This window comes from Humulus lupulus, chromosome 2 (genome assembly GCF_963169125.1).
Source record: "Humulus lupulus chromosome 2, drHumLupu1.1, whole genome shotgun sequence".
NCBI lineage: Eukaryota > Viridiplantae > Streptophyta > Magnoliopsida > Rosales > Cannabaceae > Humulus > Humulus lupulus.
This window is the reverse complement of record NC_084794.1, coordinates 19,708,698-19,732,393: the sequence shown is the minus strand read 5'-3', so window position 1 is coordinate 19,732,393 and position 23,696 is coordinate 19,708,698. Positions and strand designations below refer to the sequence as shown.

General features: G+C 33.3%; 2 protein-coding genes across 2 annotated transcripts; both read right to left on the bottom strand.

Annotated features, from left to right (window-relative positions):
- Nucleotides 1–881: 881 nt before the first annotated feature.
- Nucleotides 882–2,159, bottom strand: LOC133817431 (protein DMP7). Its single transcript, XM_062249946.1, has one exon. It carries the CDS (start codon nucleotides 1,877–1,879, stop codon nucleotides 1,196–1,198), a length of 684 nt encoding a protein of 227 aa, XP_062105930.1. The 5' UTR covers nucleotides 1,880–2,159; the 3' UTR covers nucleotides 882–1,195.
- A 6,547-nt stretch (nucleotides 2,160–8,706) lies between these two features.
- On the bottom strand, nucleotides 8,707–12,196 carry LOC133814003 (prefoldin subunit 6-like). The gene is made up of 5 exons (XM_062247027.1): nucleotides 11,902–12,196; nucleotides 11,463–11,533; nucleotides 11,036–11,157; nucleotides 10,666–10,730; nucleotides 8,707–8,777 (listed from the first exon to the last, which is right to left on the bottom strand). The coding sequence occupies exons 1-5, from the start codon at nucleotides 12,194–12,196 to the stop codon at nucleotides 8,707–8,709; spliced, it is 624 nt and encodes a 207-aa protein (XP_062103011.1).
- Nucleotides 12,197–23,696: the final 11,500 nt, after the last annotated feature.

Sequence of the window (23,696 nt, the reverse complement as noted above, 5' to 3'; positions counted from 1 at the left end):
AGGCAAATGGGGATTGGCGATTTTTTTTCAAATAAACTGCATTTTTATTCCATTCTATTGTTTTGTTGGTAAAATCAAGTGGGAAATGATTTTCAAATAAAAAATCTTATTACACATTTTGATGGAACTATTAATCCACTTAAAATTAGGTGGAAAAGCAATTACATTCCATCTTTTGTGTTACTATATAATTTATATATTATTAAAAAATTATGATTCTTATATTATATTATAATCCTTATTTATTTTTACATCATCCTTATTATATTTGTTATTTTTACATCATTTTTATTATATATTTGAAAATACCTTTTTTATATATTTTGTAGTAAAAAATAGTGTTTATTATGCAGAAATATATTATTTAATTATTTTAAACATTCATCTTAAATTTAGTAGCCATCTTAAAATTTTATATTATTTAAAATATAACACCAATTACAAACTATTAAAATTTAAATATATATCTTACTAAGAGTTAAATTTAATAGAAAATTAGATTTTATGAATTTTTTAATAAAATAAAAATAACTCATTCAATTAAGTACATTTTTTTAAGTATTATTATAATACTTCTTTCTACAAAATATTTATATATAATATATATTATTTATCTATTTAATTTATATATAAGGGTAATTTAATAAAAAAATTGGTTTAGAATAAAATTGATGATTTGATATATAATGAAAGCTAACATTAAAAAATAATGATAATTTGTTTAAAAAATATATTTTATAAGTGTAGATGGTCAAAATAATATATTTTTATTCTATTCCATTTCATATTATACAAATCATAATAATCCTTATAAATAACAACGTCTCCATCAAACAAAAGAATCAAAATTTCTTCCCATTCATATTCATATTCATATTCTCATTATTATTATTATCATTATCATTAACCAATGAAACTTGAGTTAAGCAGACATTGAGTACTTAAAAAAAAAAAAAAAAAAAAAGGTGAAATTTACTAATTTTTCAAAACATTGTCTACTTATGTGGCTAATTCCCCTTTAAAAAATAATACTTAGAATAATTCTGGCCAAAGTTAAGACGGGCTCAGTGAATAATCATAAAATGCAATATCTTTCAAAAGAGATTATCCTAAGTACGCAAAACATTATTAAAAAAAGATAGTCGACATTATAAAATTTTCAACAAATTATACATGAACGAGAAAAAAAAAAAAACTAATGGCGAGACAGAGGAAAGCCAATACCATGGCGCCTACTTGGGAACGCAACAAAGAACAAACTGCACACAACGCCGACCGCCACCGGCACCGCCACAAGAAGCTCCTTAGCCTCCTCCGACGGCGCAGGATAGAAGCACTTGACCACATTCTGGTCAAACGCCGCCACAGCCGAGAAAACCAGCAGCGACGCCAACGCGTGGACGAAATCCATAGCCCTAAGGCGGAACTTGGAGGCTTCCTCCGCCGTAATGACGACCGCATCGGGAGAAGATGAGCCGTCCATGATCCACAACCCTCGGAACGTGGCGAGCCCGTAGCGAACCTTGCCGCGGTGGTCCCTGAAGCTGTCAGTGAAGGAAAGGAGGAAGCAGGAGACGGCGCAACAAGCGAGGAGGCCGAGAGTGATGGTTTGGCTGACGGGGGAGCGGCACTGGCCCCGGTGGGTGATAGCCGGGGAGAGAATCTGGAAAGCGAGGACCGAACCGGTGGGGAGAAGGTTGGCCAAGTGGGCTGTGCCTTTGAAAGTCTTTCTCACGGCCTTTTGCGTCGGAGTTTTCGGCTGTTTCGGTGGTTCTTCTGGAGCTCCATTGCCGGTGATGAGAAGAGGTTGCTGTTGCTCTATGAGGTCTCTGATCGCAGCTCTGCATTCTTCGCTTTCTATCTTTGAAATATTTTCCATCACTAAAATATATGTAAAATAATTAACCCAAGTTTTGATTTATTTATTTTCCCTATATATATTTATTAGGTTTTTTTTTGTGATCTTTATTTGATGTTGTTTTTGGTTTTGGTTCATATATAGGAGCTAGGTGGAGGAGAAATAATATATGCTTTGGAAGTATTGGAAGTGGAAACTGAAATAACAAAAAGAAAAGCGCAGAGCCTCATATTATGTTGAAATTTGTTCTTCCGTTTGGTTTTTGGTGAGAGGGTTTTGTATTAACCTAACCGTTAACCGTTCTTTAATTATAATTATACATATATATAATTAACTTCTTTATTAATAACTGAAAACCAAGTTTATAAAACGAAATGACCAACATCATGAAACTTACTCATTTAAATAAGAGTAAATAGTCTATTATAACGGTTGAATTAATTAATTAGTGGGTGAGGTGGGTGAGACAACATAACATATGATGCTCCTGCTAGTTCATCTGTGATCACATTTTGTCTATGATAAATCGTATTTAGGTCTGAAGAGAATGTTTAAGAAATGATCAACTACTACTAATCATCTTTTTTTCTTTTTCAGATTTTATAAACTAGTGTGATGACATGTTATTAGAAAGTAAAACCGTTGAATCTTTGACCTCCTGAAGGTCAAAAGCAAATTAGTTTACATGAAGAAAGGGTTTTTCTTGAGGAGGAAATTACATTTTATATGGGATTTTTAAAAGAGTGTCTAAAAATATGATTTTTTTTTAAATGAAAAATTAATATATGATTTTTTTTTTTTTTAGAATTTTCACTTTTATAGGTTTATTTTCCTATATTTTTGTATAAAAGTTGGTTTATATTATAGTTTTACTTTTAATCAAGTTCTATTAATTTGGAAATGTATGTTTGTAATTTGATTTTTTTTTTTTTAGCTTATTTGTTTTTTTTATATATATATATATTTTTTTATGAATAAGATCATTGTATTGCTCAAATTATCATGTACAAATACACCAAGAATTCTCAACAAATAAGGAAACCAACTTGGCTCAAAAAACCAACGGCCAAGAACAACACTTAGCTCCTATACAAAACAATCCCCTGTACAACATTCAGCTATAAGCTATAAAGAAACTCTCTATCTTTAATTGAAGCTTTACATGGTAATACACTAATTAATCGCAATTTACACTCACTTTGAATCTTACTCACTGTGTGCTTGATGTGCCAAAGCTTCTGGTTCCATAGAACATCATTCCTTACCCTCCAAATATTATAGACAGTAGCGGCAAGGATGGACAGCAACATGCTCTTGTGTATTCTCGAGAACTTGGCATGAGAAATCCATTTCAGCAGACTAACCAGGTTAGTTGACTGTGCATTCCAGTTGAGCCAACTTTTAATGGCAGTTAGGCATTTCCTGCTATATATACACTTGAAGAAGAGATGCTCGATGTTTTCATTTGCTTCCCCACAAAGCAGACAGGCCTGATCAAGAGTCGGATTGTATTTAACAATTCGATTCTTTGTATGTAATCTCTCCCACATGACTGACCACATAATGAATCTATGTTTAGGAGTAATAAGTCTATCCCAAACAAACTTGCTCCAAAGCACTTTAATTTCAGGAACAACCATCAGCTCTAAACCATTTTTGATGCTATAGTTCTGAGATAAAAAAGATCCAAGCGAAATTTTGGCTTTGAATCTTTCTTTCACAACAACTATACGCTTCCAATACCAACTGCAATCCATAGGTAATTTTTGCGAAATTATTTATAACTAATTTTATATTGAATTTTTCTTTGGTTGTTTTGCAAAAAAAATTTGTAATATGAATTGTGTTTGTTATTTTTTTATTTATTATAAATATTTTTTTTTAGATTGTACGTTTCTTTTTTTAAATAATGGGTAAGGTAATCAGTAACTTGATTGATATTTGACAATTATGTAAAAAAATCATAGAGCTAGGTTAAATAACATTAGGGGTGGCAATTTGGGTCACGACACGATTAAGGTAAATACGAACACGACACGTTTAATAATCGTGTCGTGTTCGTTTTTACCTTAATCGTGTCGTGTCATAATCGTGTTGATCTGTTTAATAATCATGTCATGTCATAATCGTGACACGATAACACGAATAATTTGCATAGGTTTTATGATTTTTTTTCATATAGTTATGATTAATCGTGTCATAATCATGTTATCGTGTTCGTGTCGTGTTGACCTGTTTAATAATCGTGTCGTGTTCGTATTTTTTACACGTTTAATAATCGTGTCGTGTTCGTATTTTTTACACGTTTAATAATCGTGTCGTGTTCGTATTTACCTTAATCGTGTCGTGTCATAATCGTGTTGACACGAATTTGACACGTTTACACGAATTGCCAGCCCTAAATAACATGTATCAAGAGGAGTAATCAGTTACCCTGAGAGGAGTAACTTTCTACCATAAGAGGGGTAATCAGTTACCATAAGAGGGGTGACGGGTTACTCATATCAAATATGAAAAGAAACATCAAATTTGAATGAAAAATAGGAATAACACTTCATTAAAAAAGGAAGAAGAAGTAACTATGATTTTAGTAACATAGGTAAATAGTTGACATAAAGAACCCGGAAATATACACACACATCAGAACGTGAAGGTAACCAATACCCCCAGAAATATACACACAAAGAATGGAAAGGTAACCAATTATCACAAATCTGAAGATAGAAAAAAAAATCATATCCAACCCCTTTCCCTTCTCTCCCATCTTCTTCATATAATTTTTTTTCTAGATTTAAATGTTCCTATCAGGGTAACTGATTACCCATTCACATTTTCATATTTTTATTAGTTTTCTTTCCAAATTTTGGTGTTCCTATAAGGGTTACAGTAAAAATAAAATGCTGAAAAAATTGATTTGAATTCTTTTACATATAGTGGAAAAAACTATAAAAAAAATTACAATAATAAAAGATAATAAATAAAAAATAGTAAAATAATTATGTAATGTTAAAATATATGTGTGAGAAATAGGGGAAAATAGAATGAGAAAATAATAAGTACAAAAAAAAGGAAAAAAAACTTAGGAAAGAAATCTAAAAAAATATGAAAAAAAAAACAAAATAAATGATGAAGGAAAAAAATAGATGAATGAATAAAAATGAAAAGAAGAATACAAAAAATAATGAAAAAATGAAAAGAAGAATACAAAAAATAATGAAAAAATGGAAAGAAAAAAATATGAATGAAAAAATTGGTAGAATAAAAAAAGAAAAAATGGAAGAAGAACAAAAAGAAAGAAAAAAAACCTCATATGTGTGAAAAAAGAAAAAAAATAGAATGAGAAAATAATAAGTACAAAAATTGTTGAAAAACTAGAAGGAAAAAATGAAAAAAAAGGGGAAAAAATATGAAAAAAAAAACAATACAACACAATATAAATGAAAATGAAAGAAAAAAAATAGATAAATGAAGAAGAAGAAGAATGGAAAAATAGAAAGAAAAAAAAAAGATGAAGAAAAAAATTGGTAGAAAAAAAAATAAAAAGGAAAAAATGGAAGAAAAAATAAGTAAGGAAAAAATGGAAGAAAAAAAAACTGAAAAAATAATTACAAAATGACGAAAAAAATAAAATAAAATACCTTCAAAATCAAAGAAAAATAACTATGACAAAAATGTGGCATTTTTATATTTTAGTTAGCTACTAATTGTGTTTCACATATTTTAATTTTTTCTTTAATAAATTTTCCAATACAAATTAAAAAAAGTATAATTCCTAAATTTTTACACATTGATAATATAAAATCCATATCATTTTTTAAAAAATTCATTCTTAATGGCACCCCAAAATCTAGGCCTAGGAGTAACATTTACCTAATTTTTAGTGCAATTTACAAATATACATTTTTTAAAATTAAAATAAAACATACATACCTATGATAAAAAAAATTTACAAAAATTCGAAATTGTTTTAATACTTAAGAAAATCAACTAGGAAAAAAAGTTTGAATTTCAAATGTCATTTGAATAAAAATGATATTAACAGAAAAAATTAAAAAAATAATAAAAATGAAGATTTAAGGTGAGAATGAATGACATGCCCGCATCTGACCATGGTGAAAAATGACTCATTTCCTTAGAGCACTCCCAATTGGTGCTCTAACTTCATCATTTAAAATACCTCTAAAAAACACACATTTTTCTATTTTACTTCTAAGTTTTACATTTCACCAAACATCAGATTCTATATTTTTTCTCTATATCATTTAAATATTATATTTTCAAACATTTTTTATTCATTTCAAATATTTTCTATAACTATCAATAATATCCTTATATATTTTAATGTTTACAATATCTACCCATATGTAATATCAGGTAATTATATTATAATTTAAATTTATCCAAATTTACAAGATAAACTAAAATATCAATTAATCTAAAAAAAATTACAACTAAGAAATTTTATTATTCTCGTATTTATTGGAAATATTTAAATATAATATAATATTATGAAGATATTCTTTGGTATATTCTATGGATATTCTTCTTTGATATATATATATATATAATATTTTGAAGATATTTTTTGGTATATTCTATGGATATTCTTCTTTGATAATTGTGAGAGAATATTCTTAGCATATTCTTCAGTATATACTAAGAATATTCTTTTGATTTTCTCAAAACTTCAACTATAAATAATATCATTCTTTTACAAAATTTTACAATCACTTTCATTTCTTTCTTTACACACTTTTTATTTTTCTTGTTCTTGTATAGTTCCTATGGATCCTGACTTTGAGATATTTGACTCTTCGCCATCTGAGGAGAAGGAGTTAATTTTAGCTCTTGCTATTAAAGAAGAACGCTTGGGTAATGAAAGAGGCTCAACATCACATCGAAGCTCTATTCCCTGTTGTGCATTCATTCGAAGAAATTCGCTTGAAGGCCATCAACGCCTCTTTTCAAGATTATTTTTCTAAGTCCCCAACGTATCCACCGAATTTATTCCGCAGGAGGTTCCGAACGTCATCTTTTCTTGCGTATTCAAGCCGAAGTCGAAGCATATGAACCATATTTCATCCGAAGAAGAGATGCTGCTAAAATTCTGGGTCATTCCTCGCTTCAAAAAATAACTGCTGCAATGAGAATATTAGCTTATGGAGTCTCTGGAGATTTTGTAGATGAATACTTGCGGATTGCAGAAAATACAGCAACTGAGTGTTTGAAAAAATTTGTTAAGGCTATCATTGGCATATTCTCCCATGAATACTTAAGATCCCCAAATGAGAACGATATAGCTAGATTGTGCGCAATTGGAGATAGTCGTGGGTTTCCTGGGATGTTAGGAAGTATTGATTGCATGCATTAGAAATGAAAAAATTATCCAAGTGCTTGGAAAGGAATGTATTGTGGTCATATTCACGAGTCAACTATAATTTTAGAAGCTGTAGCGTCATATGACCTTTGGATATGGCATGCATTTTTTGGATTGCCAGGCTCCCATAATGATATTAATGTCCTAGAACACTCTTCTATTTTTAGATAGCTTGCTGAAGGACATGCTCCAAAGGTCAACTACTCAATAAATGGAAATGACTATTCGATGGGCTACTATCTTGCCGATGGTATATATCCTTCATGGTCGACGTTTTTCAAAACAATTCATGCTCCACATGGCCGTAAAAATAAACATTTTGCAGCAACTCAAGAATCAGCAAGAAAAGATGTAGAACGAGCTTTTGGAGTACTTCAAGCTCGATTTGCTATTGTAAGTGGACCGACACGATTTTATGATTGACAAACACTTAAGGAGATTATGATGGCATGCATTATTTTGCATAATATGATCGTAGAAGACGAGCGGCATACTTATCTTCGAGTAGAAGACTTTTTTTATGAACAAAGCGATGGAATAAGCGAAGAGCCTATGTCCTATGAGCATACAAATGAATTTGTAAACTTCATTCAACGCCATCATCACATTCGAGATCGAGGAATTCATTTTCAACTCCAGTCGTTGAACATTTATGGGAAATATACAGTAAATCTTAAGTACTTGCATTTTATATATTACTATGTTTAGGCTAATATTTGTGTTCTTATTTTGAGGAAGATATAACTTTAGTTTCTTTCTTTTCACTATGTTAAGCCTAATATTGTATTTTTGTTTTGTTTTATTGTATTTCTTTGGAATATAAAATATGTAACCTTATATTCAAGATATTAATCATCAAGTCAACAATATTGCCTTTTACATTAGGAAGCTTTTACAGCCAATATAAACTATTGCAATAAGCATTTTATGCAAAAAAGTTTCTTTCAGGAATAAACATTTTCATCATTCAAGTGTTCTATACAAAAAAGTTATCAAAAGTAACCATCATTGAGCTTTTGTTTTGTACAATACAAATTTCTACATAGAAAAGCTATGGGTAATTTTCTATACAAAAAAAAAAAAAAAAAATGAAGTTATTGGGCTGCTAGTTTATGCATATTTATATGCAGAAAAACTATGATAAAAACTAGTAAAAGAGAATTCCCAAAAGTAGTTGCATTGTTACCTTTCAAGAATACCGAAAATACCAGCCCAAACACCATCTAAATCATGGCTTTCTAGACTTTTGCTTCTCAAGTATTTCCAATTGGAGGCTACGGAAATACTCTTGTTGCGTTGGAGATAAAAGTTGATACATCTACTCTCATAATTTCTAACTCCCTCCTCATGATTTCATTCTCTTCTTTCTGTTTATCCAATTCAAGCATTTCTTTTGCAATGCGGGCATACTCTTTCCTAATTTCTCCATTCTCAGCATTTGATTTGTTTCTCTCCCCTTTTATTTCAATCACTAAATCAGTAAGATTGGAAGAGTTATCCTCTTGCCTCTTTCGCTTCTTTGCAGCCTTCTTTCCAATTGGTCTCTGTAAATTCGCATCTAAAGATGGTGCTGCAGTATCTTCATCTATGAACTCTGGTGCATGACCATCTTGAATTATTGATCTTCTTTTAGCTTTCATACTGCTACCCTCAGCCACAGTTTCTTTCCATTTTGGATGGTGTCGTAGAATAGTCCAACAATGAAGAAAGTTGAATGAAGTGGGATGGATACTTCGGTATAACTCTTTGGCTTTCTCAATCTAAAAAATCAAGTAAAAGAGATGAGAAATATATAATTCAAAGTGTTATAAACAATATAAATTATATTATATTATTCGTGCACCTTATCTTGCTCATTAGCCCCACTTGGAGACCTTCTTTCAATTTGAGCTAAGGCCCCACAAAACTTATTTGTAGCAAGTTAGATAGCAGACCATCTATTTCTAATAGAGCATGAACTATGTTAAGAAGATATAATTTTTTTGTTTTTCTCATAATATTCATGAACTCTAGACCAAAATGAATATTTTGATTGATCAACCCCATTGATTGGGTCCATACTAGTATTCAGCCAAGCTAAAACTAGCAAGTTGTCATTTTCAGTGCTAAAATTTCATTTTCTAGATTTACTTTTTCTACTACTCCCATCTTCTGGATTGGATGGAGTATATTGCGACTCTAAGTCATTCAAAGATGGGAGAGAGTCATTGTAGCTTTTTTCCCCCTCTTGTAATAGTGTAGTGAAGGAATGAACCCCATAGAGTTGTGAGTCCATCCTTCAAAATCTGATAAGAGATAATCATAAATTTCTTCCATATATAATATGTATGTTGCAATGCTTTAAATGCCAACTAATTCTCAATAATTTAAAAGAGAGAAGGGTAATAAATTATAAATAAAAATTATACAACCATTCTCTAATTCCTGACAAAACTAAAGTGGCATCAATCAAACAAAAGTTATACCCAAACCCCAAGGGGTATTAAAAAGAGTAAAAGACTAACAAAATCATTAAAATTTTCACAACTTAAATGTCAATACTTTGCTAATATAACCAATTAACAATTAGATAGAAATGTAAAGGCTAAAAAGTCAAATTTGACTAGTAGAGCAAGGTCCTTGCTTTTTTTCCTCCCTTAAATTAGCATAACTACTTTTTGCTCCATTATGATTTCTCATCAACTGTGTTGGGTCAAGCATGGAAATTTTGTTGAAATTTGAGGAATTATTAGATCAATTTTTGTGGTGGCATGGAATACTCTTTCACGATATGACAATAATGCCATTATTTTAACCTTCAGATCTTTAATGTGCTATATAAGATAAATATTGAGACAATGTTGAAAAGAATTTGCAAGACTTAATATGCTTAAAACCTATTAAATTATTATGAAGCTTAATAAAATTTAATGATGATTTTAACCATATAATTAAAAATTATTTGGAGACACAAAAAGAGCTGGTGGCTTAGCTTTCCAGGCCATTTCGAGGAAGCTAAAAGCTACAAGAATAACTTTTCAGGTAAAGATTTTGTTGAGACTACAGGAATGTTTTCAAATTCTCATTCCCATCCTTATAATACCTCATAACAAATGCACCTTAAGAGTACTAAAGCCTCTGCATACCTAGATACATTCTATTTCAGATCTATGAAAAATAAACCTTGAATGAGAATCAACATATAAATAACCAATACAATCACAGCTAACATAACAGTTCACAATAATAAATCCTTGAAAGCCATACATATATATATATATGATTATATCATCACAACCTATTCATAAATCAATCTACTGGAAAAAAGAAAAATTGCACTACTTAGAATAAGAAGAATGCGAAAAAGTTCAAACTACCCCAAAATCAAACGATTTAAACCCTATTATAAAAAATACCAAATAAGACACATATGAAGTAAGAGAAAGAACACAAACCGCTTCTGTTTTGCTATTTTGCTTCTCTTCTAAATCTTGAAGAGTTCCATCAAGTTGCTTCCTGTTTTGCATAAATATGTGAATTTACCGTCAACAATTTGCAGTGACAACTAGAAGAGATTAAAAAATATAGCATTGAATGCAATTGTACATGGTATGGTATGTTATGTTATGAAACAAACGAAGGAAAAGACCCACTGCTAATATCTCAAACATTTCACCCTAGCAAAGACTTCAACTCAAAAAAGAATGCATGACAACTTAGATATCATATCTTAGTTCCATGACTATGAATTTCATATAGCAAGAGAAAGCTCCAAAGTTTACAATGATCCATATAACAAGAAAAGAGAGGCAGAAACATACAATTCAGCAGAGATGTATTCAATTCTCTTGCGCACATTTGCATTGGCCTCTGCCAATTCTTGCTTTACAAGAACTGGAGCAATCAACTTGTACACATTTGCATCTTCTTTCAAAATGTCTAACTCTTAAACCAAAAATCAAATAAAATCATATTAACAATCAGAAACCACATATAAAAATATACATAAGTGCAAAAGAAAAAAATGATAACAAAACTGGGCATCTTCTTCATTTCTATCCTCAGTAATGGGTATTGAAGAATATGATTATGAAAATCAATATAAAGCACTTCCAACAATGAAATATACCAACAGAACTAAATTGGGTCAAGCTCTAAATATAAAATATCACCTCAAAAACAATTAGTTACACAGGAACCAAACATAAATTTTAAAATAGAAAACGAATTGAAAAGAGTGTAAATGACCTTGAGGACAAGCTCATTCTCGCCAAGCTGAATGGTGTACTTCTTTCTCACTTGGTGATTCTTTGAAATATCTGATATGCACAAGAGAAATACCATTTCAGATCAATATTTGAATGTAATGATCTCCATGTGTTTGTAGAAATGCATGAAAAGAAATTTCTAAGATAATTAGATCTAAAGGTGAAATTTGAAGAGGGTAGAATGGATTTGCCTTTTTTCCTCCCTTAAATCAAGTAGTTCCATGGTCAAATAATCAGTATATATATATATATTATATTTATGCAAGACTTGCAGTATCAAAATAAGAACTTGAGTGTGTCATTTTGTTATCAAATTGAGAGAGAGTGGGCGTGTTTGAGATGCTAAAGTGGTTGGTGTGGGTGTAATGAGGAGAGAAGATAAGCACTGAGAGGAGGGGAGGGGAATAAGGAGCACGAACCAGACAACTTTTGAGCTCCGTCGTGGTCTTTGGCAACCTTGAACACAGAGTGAAGACGAGCACCAACCCTTTGAAAGAGAGAGGTTGAGGACTTGAACTTACCCAAATCAGAAGTGCTAAAATAGTTTCTAGCGCCAATCTTGGAAGAAAACGAGGGAAAAGATTGAGATATGGGAAGAAGTGAAAAATTAATAATATATTCGGTTAAAGGATGAACAGTGTACATTAGATATAGCTTTTTACTGTAGCTGTATCTAAAAATATTTGCAACATGAATCATCCGATGTATACCCATTTTTCTTAGTTTTAGCTATTTTTTTTACAGTTTTTGGTAATATGCTTCACCGGTTGGGAGTGCTCCTATCAGTATACTTCAAATTTTGACACTTTGATATATAAAATGCACTATGATATGTACAAAGATTCCATACCATCATCTCTACTAGTTTGATTAATTACCTATACCTTTTTGTGGTATAATAAATATCCTAATCAATTGATTCACACATATAACTATAAATTAGTGTAATATACTTTCTAGAATATAAATTAGTGTAATCAATTGATTTATTCTAAGCTTTGCTAATACAAAAATGATTACAAGCTAACATTGTTTTAGCTAACATTTATAATAAGTGGAATTTACACTTCCTATGGCTTCTTTTTGCCATTTATTTATTTACTAGATATAAGTAACATGCAATATGCACGTTTGTTTAGTTTTATTTATAAAATTTATTAATTATTTTTATTAAAGTTATATTAATGTCATATAAATTTTGAAATAAATATCAAATTTTAATTAAATAATTTATTTATTTTTGTTTTAGTTTTTGAATTTGAGACTGACAACAAGAGATTATATATTATTTATTTAATGTAATATTAAATATTATACGTGATTTTAAATTTAAGTTTCTTGCTAGTTTTTTTAAAAAAACAATCTGTTGCTAATTCACAGTAGATTATATTATATGTTTAATATGACATTATTCTAATAAGTGAGTTTAAGTTTAATTAAATTTTATTTAAGTTATAAAACGTATGATTTTATTATTTTTAAATAATTATCATTGTAAAATATCTCAAAAATATCATATTTTAATTTGTTTAATTATTTATTATTTAAAAATAATTATCATTGTAAAATATCTTTAAAATATCATATTTTAATTTGTTTAATTATTTATTATTTTTAAATAATTATCATTGTAAAATATCTCAAAAATATTATATTTTAATTTTTTTAATTATTTACTTTATTTTAATTAAGTTTAAGTGTTTACAAACTACCGTTAAATATGAAAATATTCTGTTAAATATAAGAATATTATGTTAAAGTTAACATTAAAAAAATAAAAAAAACCGTTAAAACTAATCATTTCCGTTATCTACACATTTATTATATAGAAGAGATATGGAGTTTGTAATTTGTTATTCTTTCTATCATTTTTTTTAATCTTTTCAAATATATGACTTTTTATTCCCATATAAATAAAGATTTAGAAAATAAGTCATAGTTAGTGACTTATTTAAGTTGTAATATGTTTAATAATACTTTATTTATTGCTATTTCTTCTTAGTGTAAACGCATATTCAAATTATTTTTAAATATTTTTATACTTAACATATTTAGTAAAATTATTTTTCCACAATTTCTGATATTCAGTTTAATGTAATAATTTAATAAATGAAATTTTTTTCATTTTTCTATCATTTTTTTAGTAAAAAAATACATGTTTTTCTCCAAAAAAAAAAAAAGTTCAAACATTTTAATTTGTTATTTTTCCCACTCTTTTCACACTTTTTTAATATCATATTTCTACTAATTAATTCATCATTACATCACACAATTAAAAAAAAAAAAGCATAAATGCAATATTGAGCGCAACAAATTATTTGTTCTGCCATATTGCATTATTTGTAATTATTCTCTAGTAAAATTTCTCAATCACCAAAGTATATTTTATTTTGCAGACACACAATTGAAATCGAAGACTAACATATTATGAAGAACTTTGTATCAAGAGCAGCTCTATACTGCAGTTCCTCAAAAGATATTATTTAATCTACATAACAAAAAAAAAATACTTGAGAAATATAATGAATTTGTGCATTTGGGAAATGCAAAATAATATAGGGCTTTTATTTTACTGGATTGTGTTCACCTTCACCTTCATTCCATTCGTATCACACATATACGTATGGAGACAAGTTTTGAGTAGAAACTTTATTACAAAGTCATTTCTTAAGAAATAAATTACTAATGAAAAAGAGATAGAGCAATACATACATAAAAAATGTGAGACAAACTTAATAATTTAATATTATGACACTGATTTGTATTATTATGTGTGTTACTAAACAGTTGTGAGACCAACTAGTTAAACACAACATTAAAATCACTTAATTAATTGATGTTATTATTTTTATTATCTTGTCACTATAACCAGTTATCACTTTCTCAATTTGACAATGGTAACCAATTATAACATTCTTAGTTTGAGAAGGGTAATGAGTTACAAGTTTGGAACTGAAAGAAAAAAAAAAGTTTTCACAACTTGCAACCAATTACAACTTTCTTTCAAACAAAGAAACGTTGTAACTGGTTATCGTGATGTGCATGCTTAAAATCAACTTAGAAATCAATTGTTAGTCTCAATTATATTAATAAAATTGTAGAATGACTAATACTAATATTGGGTAATATAAAATTAATCAATTACACCATTCTTAGTTTGAGAGTGTTACAGGTTACAAGTCTAGAACAATTTTTTTTTTTTGCAGACTTGTAACTAGTTACAACTCTCAAACAGAGAAACATTGTAATGGGTTACAAGTTATAACTGTTTCTTTGTAATTGGCTACAGTTACGTAATTTCAAGATTTAAACAAAAAAGGACTATTGCATATTTAAATTCAACTCACAAATCTATTGTTTGTCTCAATTATTTTAATAGAATTCTAGAATGACTAATACAATATTAGGTAACATAAAATTAATTAACATTGTGGATGAACTAAAGATCCTATTTAGAAACATTTCCAAAGGAACTACTTCACCACAATCTCCCTTGCTTATGCATCAATGTTAATGAGTTCAAAATTGGTTTGCCAATGAATTAGCTTATTTTTAGATTTCGAGTCCTTTTAGATTGTTATTCTTCTATTTTAATAATATATATGTGAAGAGTATCATTAATTGGTTTTGTTTAACTTAAATGCTTTATATTTTTTATTGCTATATTATTTTTATTGTTTTTCTTTTTAAAAAATACTATATATATATATATAGATGTTTACCGAGTTTTTCGGAAACTATAATTATCAAAGATAAGACGGCAAAAAGAAATGATTTAAAGAGAACCACACAAGGGGTTTTACATGGTTGGGGCGTTAAAGAGTCTTAGTCCATGAGTCTATTGTATTAGAGCTTAGAGAGCTTTAACAATGGAGTTTTCTGCAAGTTTAAGCAGAGTATGTGCTTACAAAAGAAAACTCGGATCCTTTCTACAGTGCACAATTGGTTCTATTTATAGGCAGTTGGATGCACTGGACTTGGGTCGGACTAATCCGGGCCCAATGTGGATATAATTATGATTTGCACTAACGGAGGCTTAATACAAAGGATTCTATCAAATAAAATACACTAATCAGGGCCCATTGGGCCGGCTTGAGCATAACCACGCTATACAATTGACTACAGTACGCAGCTTCAGTCTGGTCCGCATGGGCTTCTAAGGAGATCCTGGGGACAGGATCCGTCAAAGTAGTGGCAGTACTATTCTGAATAACGGTGTATATACCGTATGTAACCTCTTATGCTGATTAGTTGAGGAGACAAAACTCTGTGTTTCTCGGGGTGATGTCAGTGGCGGGGACAGTCTATCATGCCTAACCCATACGCCTTGTTCGGGTTCATTTACCGACATCTCGGTCCATTTACCAGGGCCCTGTTTTGTTTACTAGAGCTCGGGTTCATCCGCTATTATCCTGGTCCATTCTTAGACTTGAGTCCATCACCTTTAATCGCATTCCGGATGAAACATTACGCTGGGTCCGGGAGGACAAATTGGGCCCACGTCATGGTCCCGGTTCCCTCGTGTGGGGGCGCCTAGTGGACAATGCTGGGCTTGTTGGTAATTAGGCCATCCAGACTTATCCCTTCCTTATCCATCAGGCTCAGCCTGGGCCTTGGATCTCTTTAAAATAACCCATGGACCCAGTGTGTCGTGCCATGTGCCCTGGGGGAAAACAGGGATAAATTTACCCCCCCAAGCGTTCATATGTGCTTGTACAATGGGGGATTGCTTCATTTTCTTGGATCAAATTCCGATATCCCGATTCGTTCCCCGGGAGACGGGTCCATTTCCATGGGGGGGCACTTGGTTAAACTCGCATGAAAAGAGTTTGCGCCAATTTCCCTTATCAAATCCCAACAACCCGGTTTGTTTCCCAGAAGGCGGGTTCATTTACTTAAGGGACGTTCGGGCGACCCCTATCCTTTCACATTCATCATGATATACGTACGTGTTTCCCTATAACTGGTGTGTCCTTATTACTCGCGCATGACAGATTTGGCAAGAATCTCTTGATGATCATGTTGATAGCCAAGCATCAACATGATTTCCGAGGCGTCCCGTCTGTACAAGTGATGCTGATAGGGTAATTGAGTGGGTCATTTAATGTTTATGCACCAATTGGGACCGTCGGGTGAGGAAACTTCTAAAATTTCCTATTGTGGATCATTGGATCGGGTGGGTACAAATCGTCCATTGACGAATCCACGATCCGATACTTGAGTGGGCTAATTAAAGACTCTACGCAATCCACGACCGTTAGATGAGGGAAGTTATTCTAAACCGTTGGATCAAGCAGTATGCTTTTTGCCCTATAAATACCCCCAGATTTTCATTTGTCACTTTACACATTTTGAACAATCATAGCTGAGAGAGAGAGAGAGCGTTTTATGTCCGAGTTTGCTGACGAGATTCTCCAATGACTGCTTCACCTCTGTCGCCGCTTCTTCCCAGACCACATCTTTTCCGTGCCACCATTAGACAATCCAATCCCGGTTCAGCCAGTGGACAAGCTCTTGCATCGCCTCTGTTGATTCAAAGTCGAGATCATGCCGACACTATTGCCGGAGACCCCAAGACTTCCAGATCCAGTCCCCCATAGTAAGTTGCTTGGTCCTTTACTCCTTTTTTTTTTTTATTTCCTTTGATACCATAGGATTGTTAGGGTCGGGACCACCGCATTGGGTGGTTATGAGCAAAATAAAGACTTGTAGAATAGACGGTCTAGGTAGTATTTCCAGTAGAGTCGTCCCGGATCCTTTTGGGCGTCCCGGACTTATTCGGGAAAATCGAGAAAAAACCTTTTTCGTAGTTCTCAATCAAGATTCTCGGGATCTCCTTTGATCCCAGATCTGGGTTCGGAGGGGACTTTTCCAAGCAGTTCTAGGAGAAAACCCCCGTACCTTAACCAAACTTTTTGGGTTCTAGTGCTAACTGCTTGGTTTTCTTGTTTCCTTAATTGTTCCCAAATCATCAATCATGAGCGGCGGCATCACCCTTCACTCGGAGGACTATGTACAGTCTGGCCCCATCGCCTGGAAGGGCGCAAACCTCCCAATGGTAACACATGGGAGATGGACGGGGAGAAAAAAGAATTCTAGAACTACCGGATGTTGGACGCTTTGGAGAAGCACTTGGGAGTAGAATCGACTCCCGGACTCTTCTTTAACCAGTTGGCCAGGAGGGAGGAGAAGGCCCACACTAGTGTGGGTGAATTCGGGGCTTGAAGCATAGGCCACATTAGTGCGGGAGCCACTCTCCCGCTTCATGACTACTTCACACGATTCCTTAAGTTTGTGGGGATCGCGTCGTTCCAATTCTTGCCCCAGGCTTACAAGTTGCTCGTGGGGTGGCGCATTTTCTGTGCGTCAAAGGATATCTTGGCGCCTACTCTCGCAAAGGTGTTGTACTTCTACAAACTGGAGCCACGACTTAACGTTAAAGATAAGACCCAAGATAGTTTCTACAGCTGTGACAACTTTCCGACTCCTTATAGTTCTTGGAAGCACCCCCCAGATGTTAGGCACGACTGGTTCATGACATCCGGGTTTCTCTTGGAGAAGAACATCACATTGGGGCTAAACTTCCAGCACATAGGTAAGTTTTTTTCTCCCTAACTCTTTTTCATTTTCCTTTTATTTCATGCTCCTGGAAAACAGGACTGTATGCCCAAACTCTCCTCACCAAGTCCATCCTGAATTGGAAGAAGTATTGCGCCAGCCTGAGTATGGAGGAGCTGGACGTGGGGGACTACATGAACATGGAGAACTTACGGCTGGTTAGAATGCTCGCGACCAACCAGATGATCGTAGCCCTAGCTTCCGGGGGCCGTAGTGCGAGAGAGATCCTGCCCTGAGGGTGGAATTGGCCCTCGTGCATATCGAGGTCGTTGAGGCCGCAGCCCGCACTGATGCGACCAAGAAGAAAAAGAGCAGGCCCGCCAAGCGGAGAGGGCCACATCTGATGTAACGCCCTAAACTCCAGGGACTGTAACGGTGTGCATTTTAAACAATGTTAAACTCGCTAATTGAGTCATTTGGCCATAATCATGTAACTAAGTATGATTAGCGGTTTAGGGTTAAAAAATTTGGTTAAGATATAACGTTTCACTAAAACGTTTACTATATACATTGGAATCCCAAAAATATAATTTAAAGGTTAATTACAAGAGAATATTTACAACCAGCCGACCTAAGCAGCAAAATAGGGTTTAACCCTAGTTCCTCTTTCAACCCTTGGCCGAGGTGGTCGAGCAGCCGCATATGTACACATCGTCACCTAAGCTCTCCAACTCAAGGATGGTCCAGCTTTTTTTTGCCTTTACCTGCACCACATAGCACCCGTGAGCCGAAGCTCAGCAAGAAAACTTAATATGCTCATGAACAGTAATAACATGTTACCAAATCATAATAGGCATGCCTAGCAATAATAACCCTATTCAAGCATTCAAAGCAGTCCAAATAATGATGGTTGTGGGCCATGCCCTCATGTATGGATGACTATCAAGTCAATCCTAAACAGATGAGTGATTAACACTAGAGGTTCTGATAACCATGCTGGGGCTTATAGCCCTAATCAAATGAGTGACTGAGGAGTAAGTCACTTACATGGGTTCTACACCCTTAGATGAGTGACTGATGAGCAAGTCACTAACTCAAACCAAATGAGAGACTAATGAGTGAGTCACTAACATGGGTTCCGCACCCTTAACCATATGACGATGCAGTCACCTGGGCCTTCTGGCCCTGGCTCTGAGTGACTAGTCATGAGCCTAGACAAGCATTTTTAGTTTTCATCGAACTTGAGGTCGGTCAAGAATTAATGCTTATGTCGATTAGATCTGATCTTTTTGGCTTGCGTTAAACACGCTAAAACCGTTCTTGACTCTTAAGCCAATAACATACGACCAGTGCTCAGTACTACTGCCGAACTCTACTAGTAAGTCATAGCTTCACAGTTAATACTGACACCATTGCCGATTCTGACTAATGAGTCAGTGCCATGCACAAGTAAGCAATGCAACTAGACATATATCATATGTCAAATATCCAAATGTAGGGCATTCAACATGCTTACTTAATAGTCGCTAGAATAATTATGATCATGCACAAATGCAGAGACTCAAGCTCTGATCAAACTCATATTCAACATTCATGTCATGCCTTAATCACATGTTTCTCATGCATCACATAATGGGTGCAGTTTTCTTACCTCTGGTTCGAGCGAGAAATACGTTAAGAACGACCCTTGAGAGCGATCAATCCTTTGATTCCTTAGCGGTCACCAAGTCATAACCAAATATAGCCTCCATCAATGAAAATCAACCATAAAAGGTTCTTGACCTAAACCTCACTCCCGGGACCCTGAATAGTACCCAAACGATGAGTGGATTCGATCCCGAGCCTTAGGAATTGAAGCCCCGAGCCAAAAACCCTCAAAAGTGCCCAAAATATGCATCAGGAAAAACAGGGTAGCACTACAACCAGGGAAGTCTGGCCCTGGACAGCGCTATAGCACCCTCCCTTGGGCGCTACAGCGCTAGGACCAGGCTGAAACAACCCTGGTTCTTCCTCCTTTGAGTTTTCCTTTTCCAACTTGAAAAACATGCTTCCAAACTCCATCCAAACCCCCAAATGAACCAAAATATCTACTCTACATGTTCTAGGCATCATAACCTAACCAAACTTTGCCAAAAACCCCATTGAATTCTCAACTTTCAAACCAAAATGCCAACTGAAACTCAATAAGAAAACAGAGCAAGAACTAAATTTTAAATGGCTAGAAACTCACCACAATCTCAGAATCATACCCTCTTCAATGGTAGAACATAACCCTATATCATCAAAGCTTGGTTCCTCAAAAAGAGCTTCACAATTCAAAGAAAGAAAGAGAGAAAATGATGAACGGTTGAAGAAGGAGCTATGCTCTGTTTTGGTTTAGTTCTACAGCCTTAGGTGAAAAGACTAAAATGCCCCCAAGCCTATTTAAAACCCTTAACAGTCACCAAGGGCAAAATCGTCCTTTCCCACCTATCTCATTAATCATAATTAACACCCTCTAATTCTCGTTATTCCTAATATTCTCAAATGCTAATAAATCATATCCCATTACCCTTTAATTCCCGACAATGTTCTAATCCTCAAATTACCCCGAGACTCACCTCGAGCCATGAAATTAACCCCGTTATGACCAAACCGATAACTTGCATTATGAGATCGTCTCATGCCAAAAAGCTCAAAAAAATTCACATATAATGTGGTCTTACTCACGATTCACCAACATGCATGAAAATACACAATTACGCCCTCAACGAGCCAAATTACCAAAATGCCCTTATAATTAAAAATGGACCCATATGCATGCATTTATCATCATATTATAATATAATTCACATAAACATGCATATAATCATTTAATGGCATAATAAAGCAATTATGGCCCTCCTGGCCTCCTAATCAAGGTCCTAAACCTTATTAGGAAATTTGAATCATTACAACTATCCCCTCCTTATAGAAATTTCGTCCTCGAAATTTATCTGAACCACCCGGAATATAAATTCTGCACAACTGATTCCAGTTTCTCAGGTCGTTCCCTCGACCTCACTGTTTCTGTAACATACCTTAACTCAAGGTACAATTTCGTTCCTCAGAACCTCATTCTTTCTGTTAAAATCTGATCTGGCTACTTCTCAAAGGACAACTTAGCCTCAATCTCCAGATTCTCATAATTCAACACATAAGTTTCTTCTAACCCATGTCTTCATCCTGGAAATATAAAATACACTGTGTATAGCTGACAGTGCCAAAGATAAGGCCAATCCAAAGGCAACTTGACCGATCCTATCCAAGATTCAAACAGCCATATTAATCTAGGGCTCAACTTTCCCTTAACTCCTCACCCCTTTCCATGGTGATACTTTAAGGAAGATACAATCTTCTATTTGGAGCTCCATGTTCCGGCTTTTCAATTCAACAAAACTTTCCTATCTATTATGAGAAGCGAGCATCCAAGCTCTAACATTTTCAATAGGATCATTGAGGCTATTATACCAAGCTCAGAATCTAGATATACATCTCACCCATCTCATTCCAATGAATGGGTGATATACACTTTTTACTATACAACGTTTCAGAAGGTGCATCTCCATTACTTGATAACTCTCTCTGATTTACCATCAGTCTGAGGATAATGAACTGTACTAAACTCCAACTGTATATTCATTGCCTTTTGTAATCTTTACAAACCCTAGAAGTAATAATAGAGTCTTCATCTGATAAGATAGACCTTGAATTCAATGAAGGCGTACTATCTCTCTCACATAGAGATTTGAATACTAATTAGTTGTGTTACTTGTCCTTATTGATAGAAGTGAACTTACTTAAAATACTGGTCCATAATGACCCAATCCAATCATGCTAGCCCACTATCTCAGGCAGCCCCACCTCGAAACCCATCGCGATGTTTCCTTATTTCCACTATAGAATATTCAAAAGGCTACAATAGCCTTACTGGTTTCTGATACTTTGTCTTGACCTGTTAACAAGTTAAGAATGTGCCACGTATTCTGTTACGTCCCTCTCCATCCCAGGCTATCAATATAAAGCTTTCAAACTCTGGTACCTTTTCCTGACGCCTGGGTGAAGAGAATAAGAAAGTAGTATGAGATTCATCCAGAATCTCCCATTTAATCCTAGTGTCCATCGAATCCCAAGTCTGATCCTTATATCACAATAAACTCATACCTGACACTGCATAATCCTTAGCTAATCCAGCTGGGACATTCTTCTCAATCTTCCTATCTGTGGTCATGTAGAGTCCCAGAACTTTACTTAGCTAGCTAGATAGTTAGTAGTAGTTATAGTATGATTATTACTGTGAATTTTGGTTCAAGCCGGGACTTAGTTGAACACTCGTAGCAACACTTATAGATTTTATAAGTTTAACCTATAGTTTAAGAATATTAATTATAACATAAGGTTTGATTAATATAGTTAATTATAAAGATGTCATTTATTATACTATAAGGTTTAGATAGAGTTAATAAGAACATGACACTTGTCATGTGCAAGTTTATTTAAGGATTTAATTATAGTTCAAGTAAAAAGAAAGTTCAAGAAAGCTCTAGAATCTTCCAAGGCCATTAAGAGCATGATATTTGTCACAACCTTGTTTATTTGAGGATTTAAGCATTTAATTCAGAAATAGAGGTTTCTAGAAGCTCTAGACCCTTCTAGAACCTGCTGGAATCTCGTATTACTCAGTCAAACTTGTTTTATCATTTCAAATTAAGCTAATAATGTGCAATTACGTGTTTAATATATTCACGTATGCCGATATATCGCAACTAGGAGCCGATATATCGCCACACGGGGAATACAAAAAACAGGTGAACTTCACACAAACGCTTCGACGAACCCTCGGGATATGAGCCCAGGTGATATATCGCCTACAATGGGCGATATATCGACTCTAGGGTTACATTTTCAAATGATTTTGAAATTAAGCTCAATTCAACACTCAACCTCTTGATAAGCCTCGGAACGTTTTGACTGAGTCTTAAGCCTCTGTTGAACGAATATTCAAATATTTTTCAATTAATATCCATTATTTTTATTCAAGCTAAAAGAAGATCTTTCCACGCCTTGAACTCTATAAATAGGACCTAGTACCATTTCTCTCATTCTTCAAGCTGTGTTTAGAGCCTTCAAGTTGCTAGGTTTGCTATAGAGTGATAAACACTTGGGTTGGGGTATAAGCTTTATCATCTTAAGATTTATAAACACTTGTGAAGTAAGATAAATAATGTGTTTTGCAATATCGAGGTGTAGTTCGGTTCTAATACATCCAAAGGTATTCCTAATCTTAAGTTCATTTCTGTATGTTTCTTAGTTTCTTTACTCAAATCCCAACTCGCTGTTTTCCATTCTTGGTTAGGTATTTAAGTTCTTTGAACTTAAGGTTTCTTTTCGGTAAGTTTTATCTTGGTGGTTTAGTTCATTTCTTGATCATCTCTTTCTTTTAGAAATACTCATCTTCTTATTATTGGTTTTAGGAGTGTTCCAAATCCCGTCCTTGTTCTCAAATCCCGGTATTGGTAAGAAAAATAGGATATAATTTATATGTTTATATGATATGTTATGCTATCTTATGTTATGTTATGTTATGTTATGTATAGTATGTTTATAGACCTTGGCCATATGACTTGCTTAGTTAACA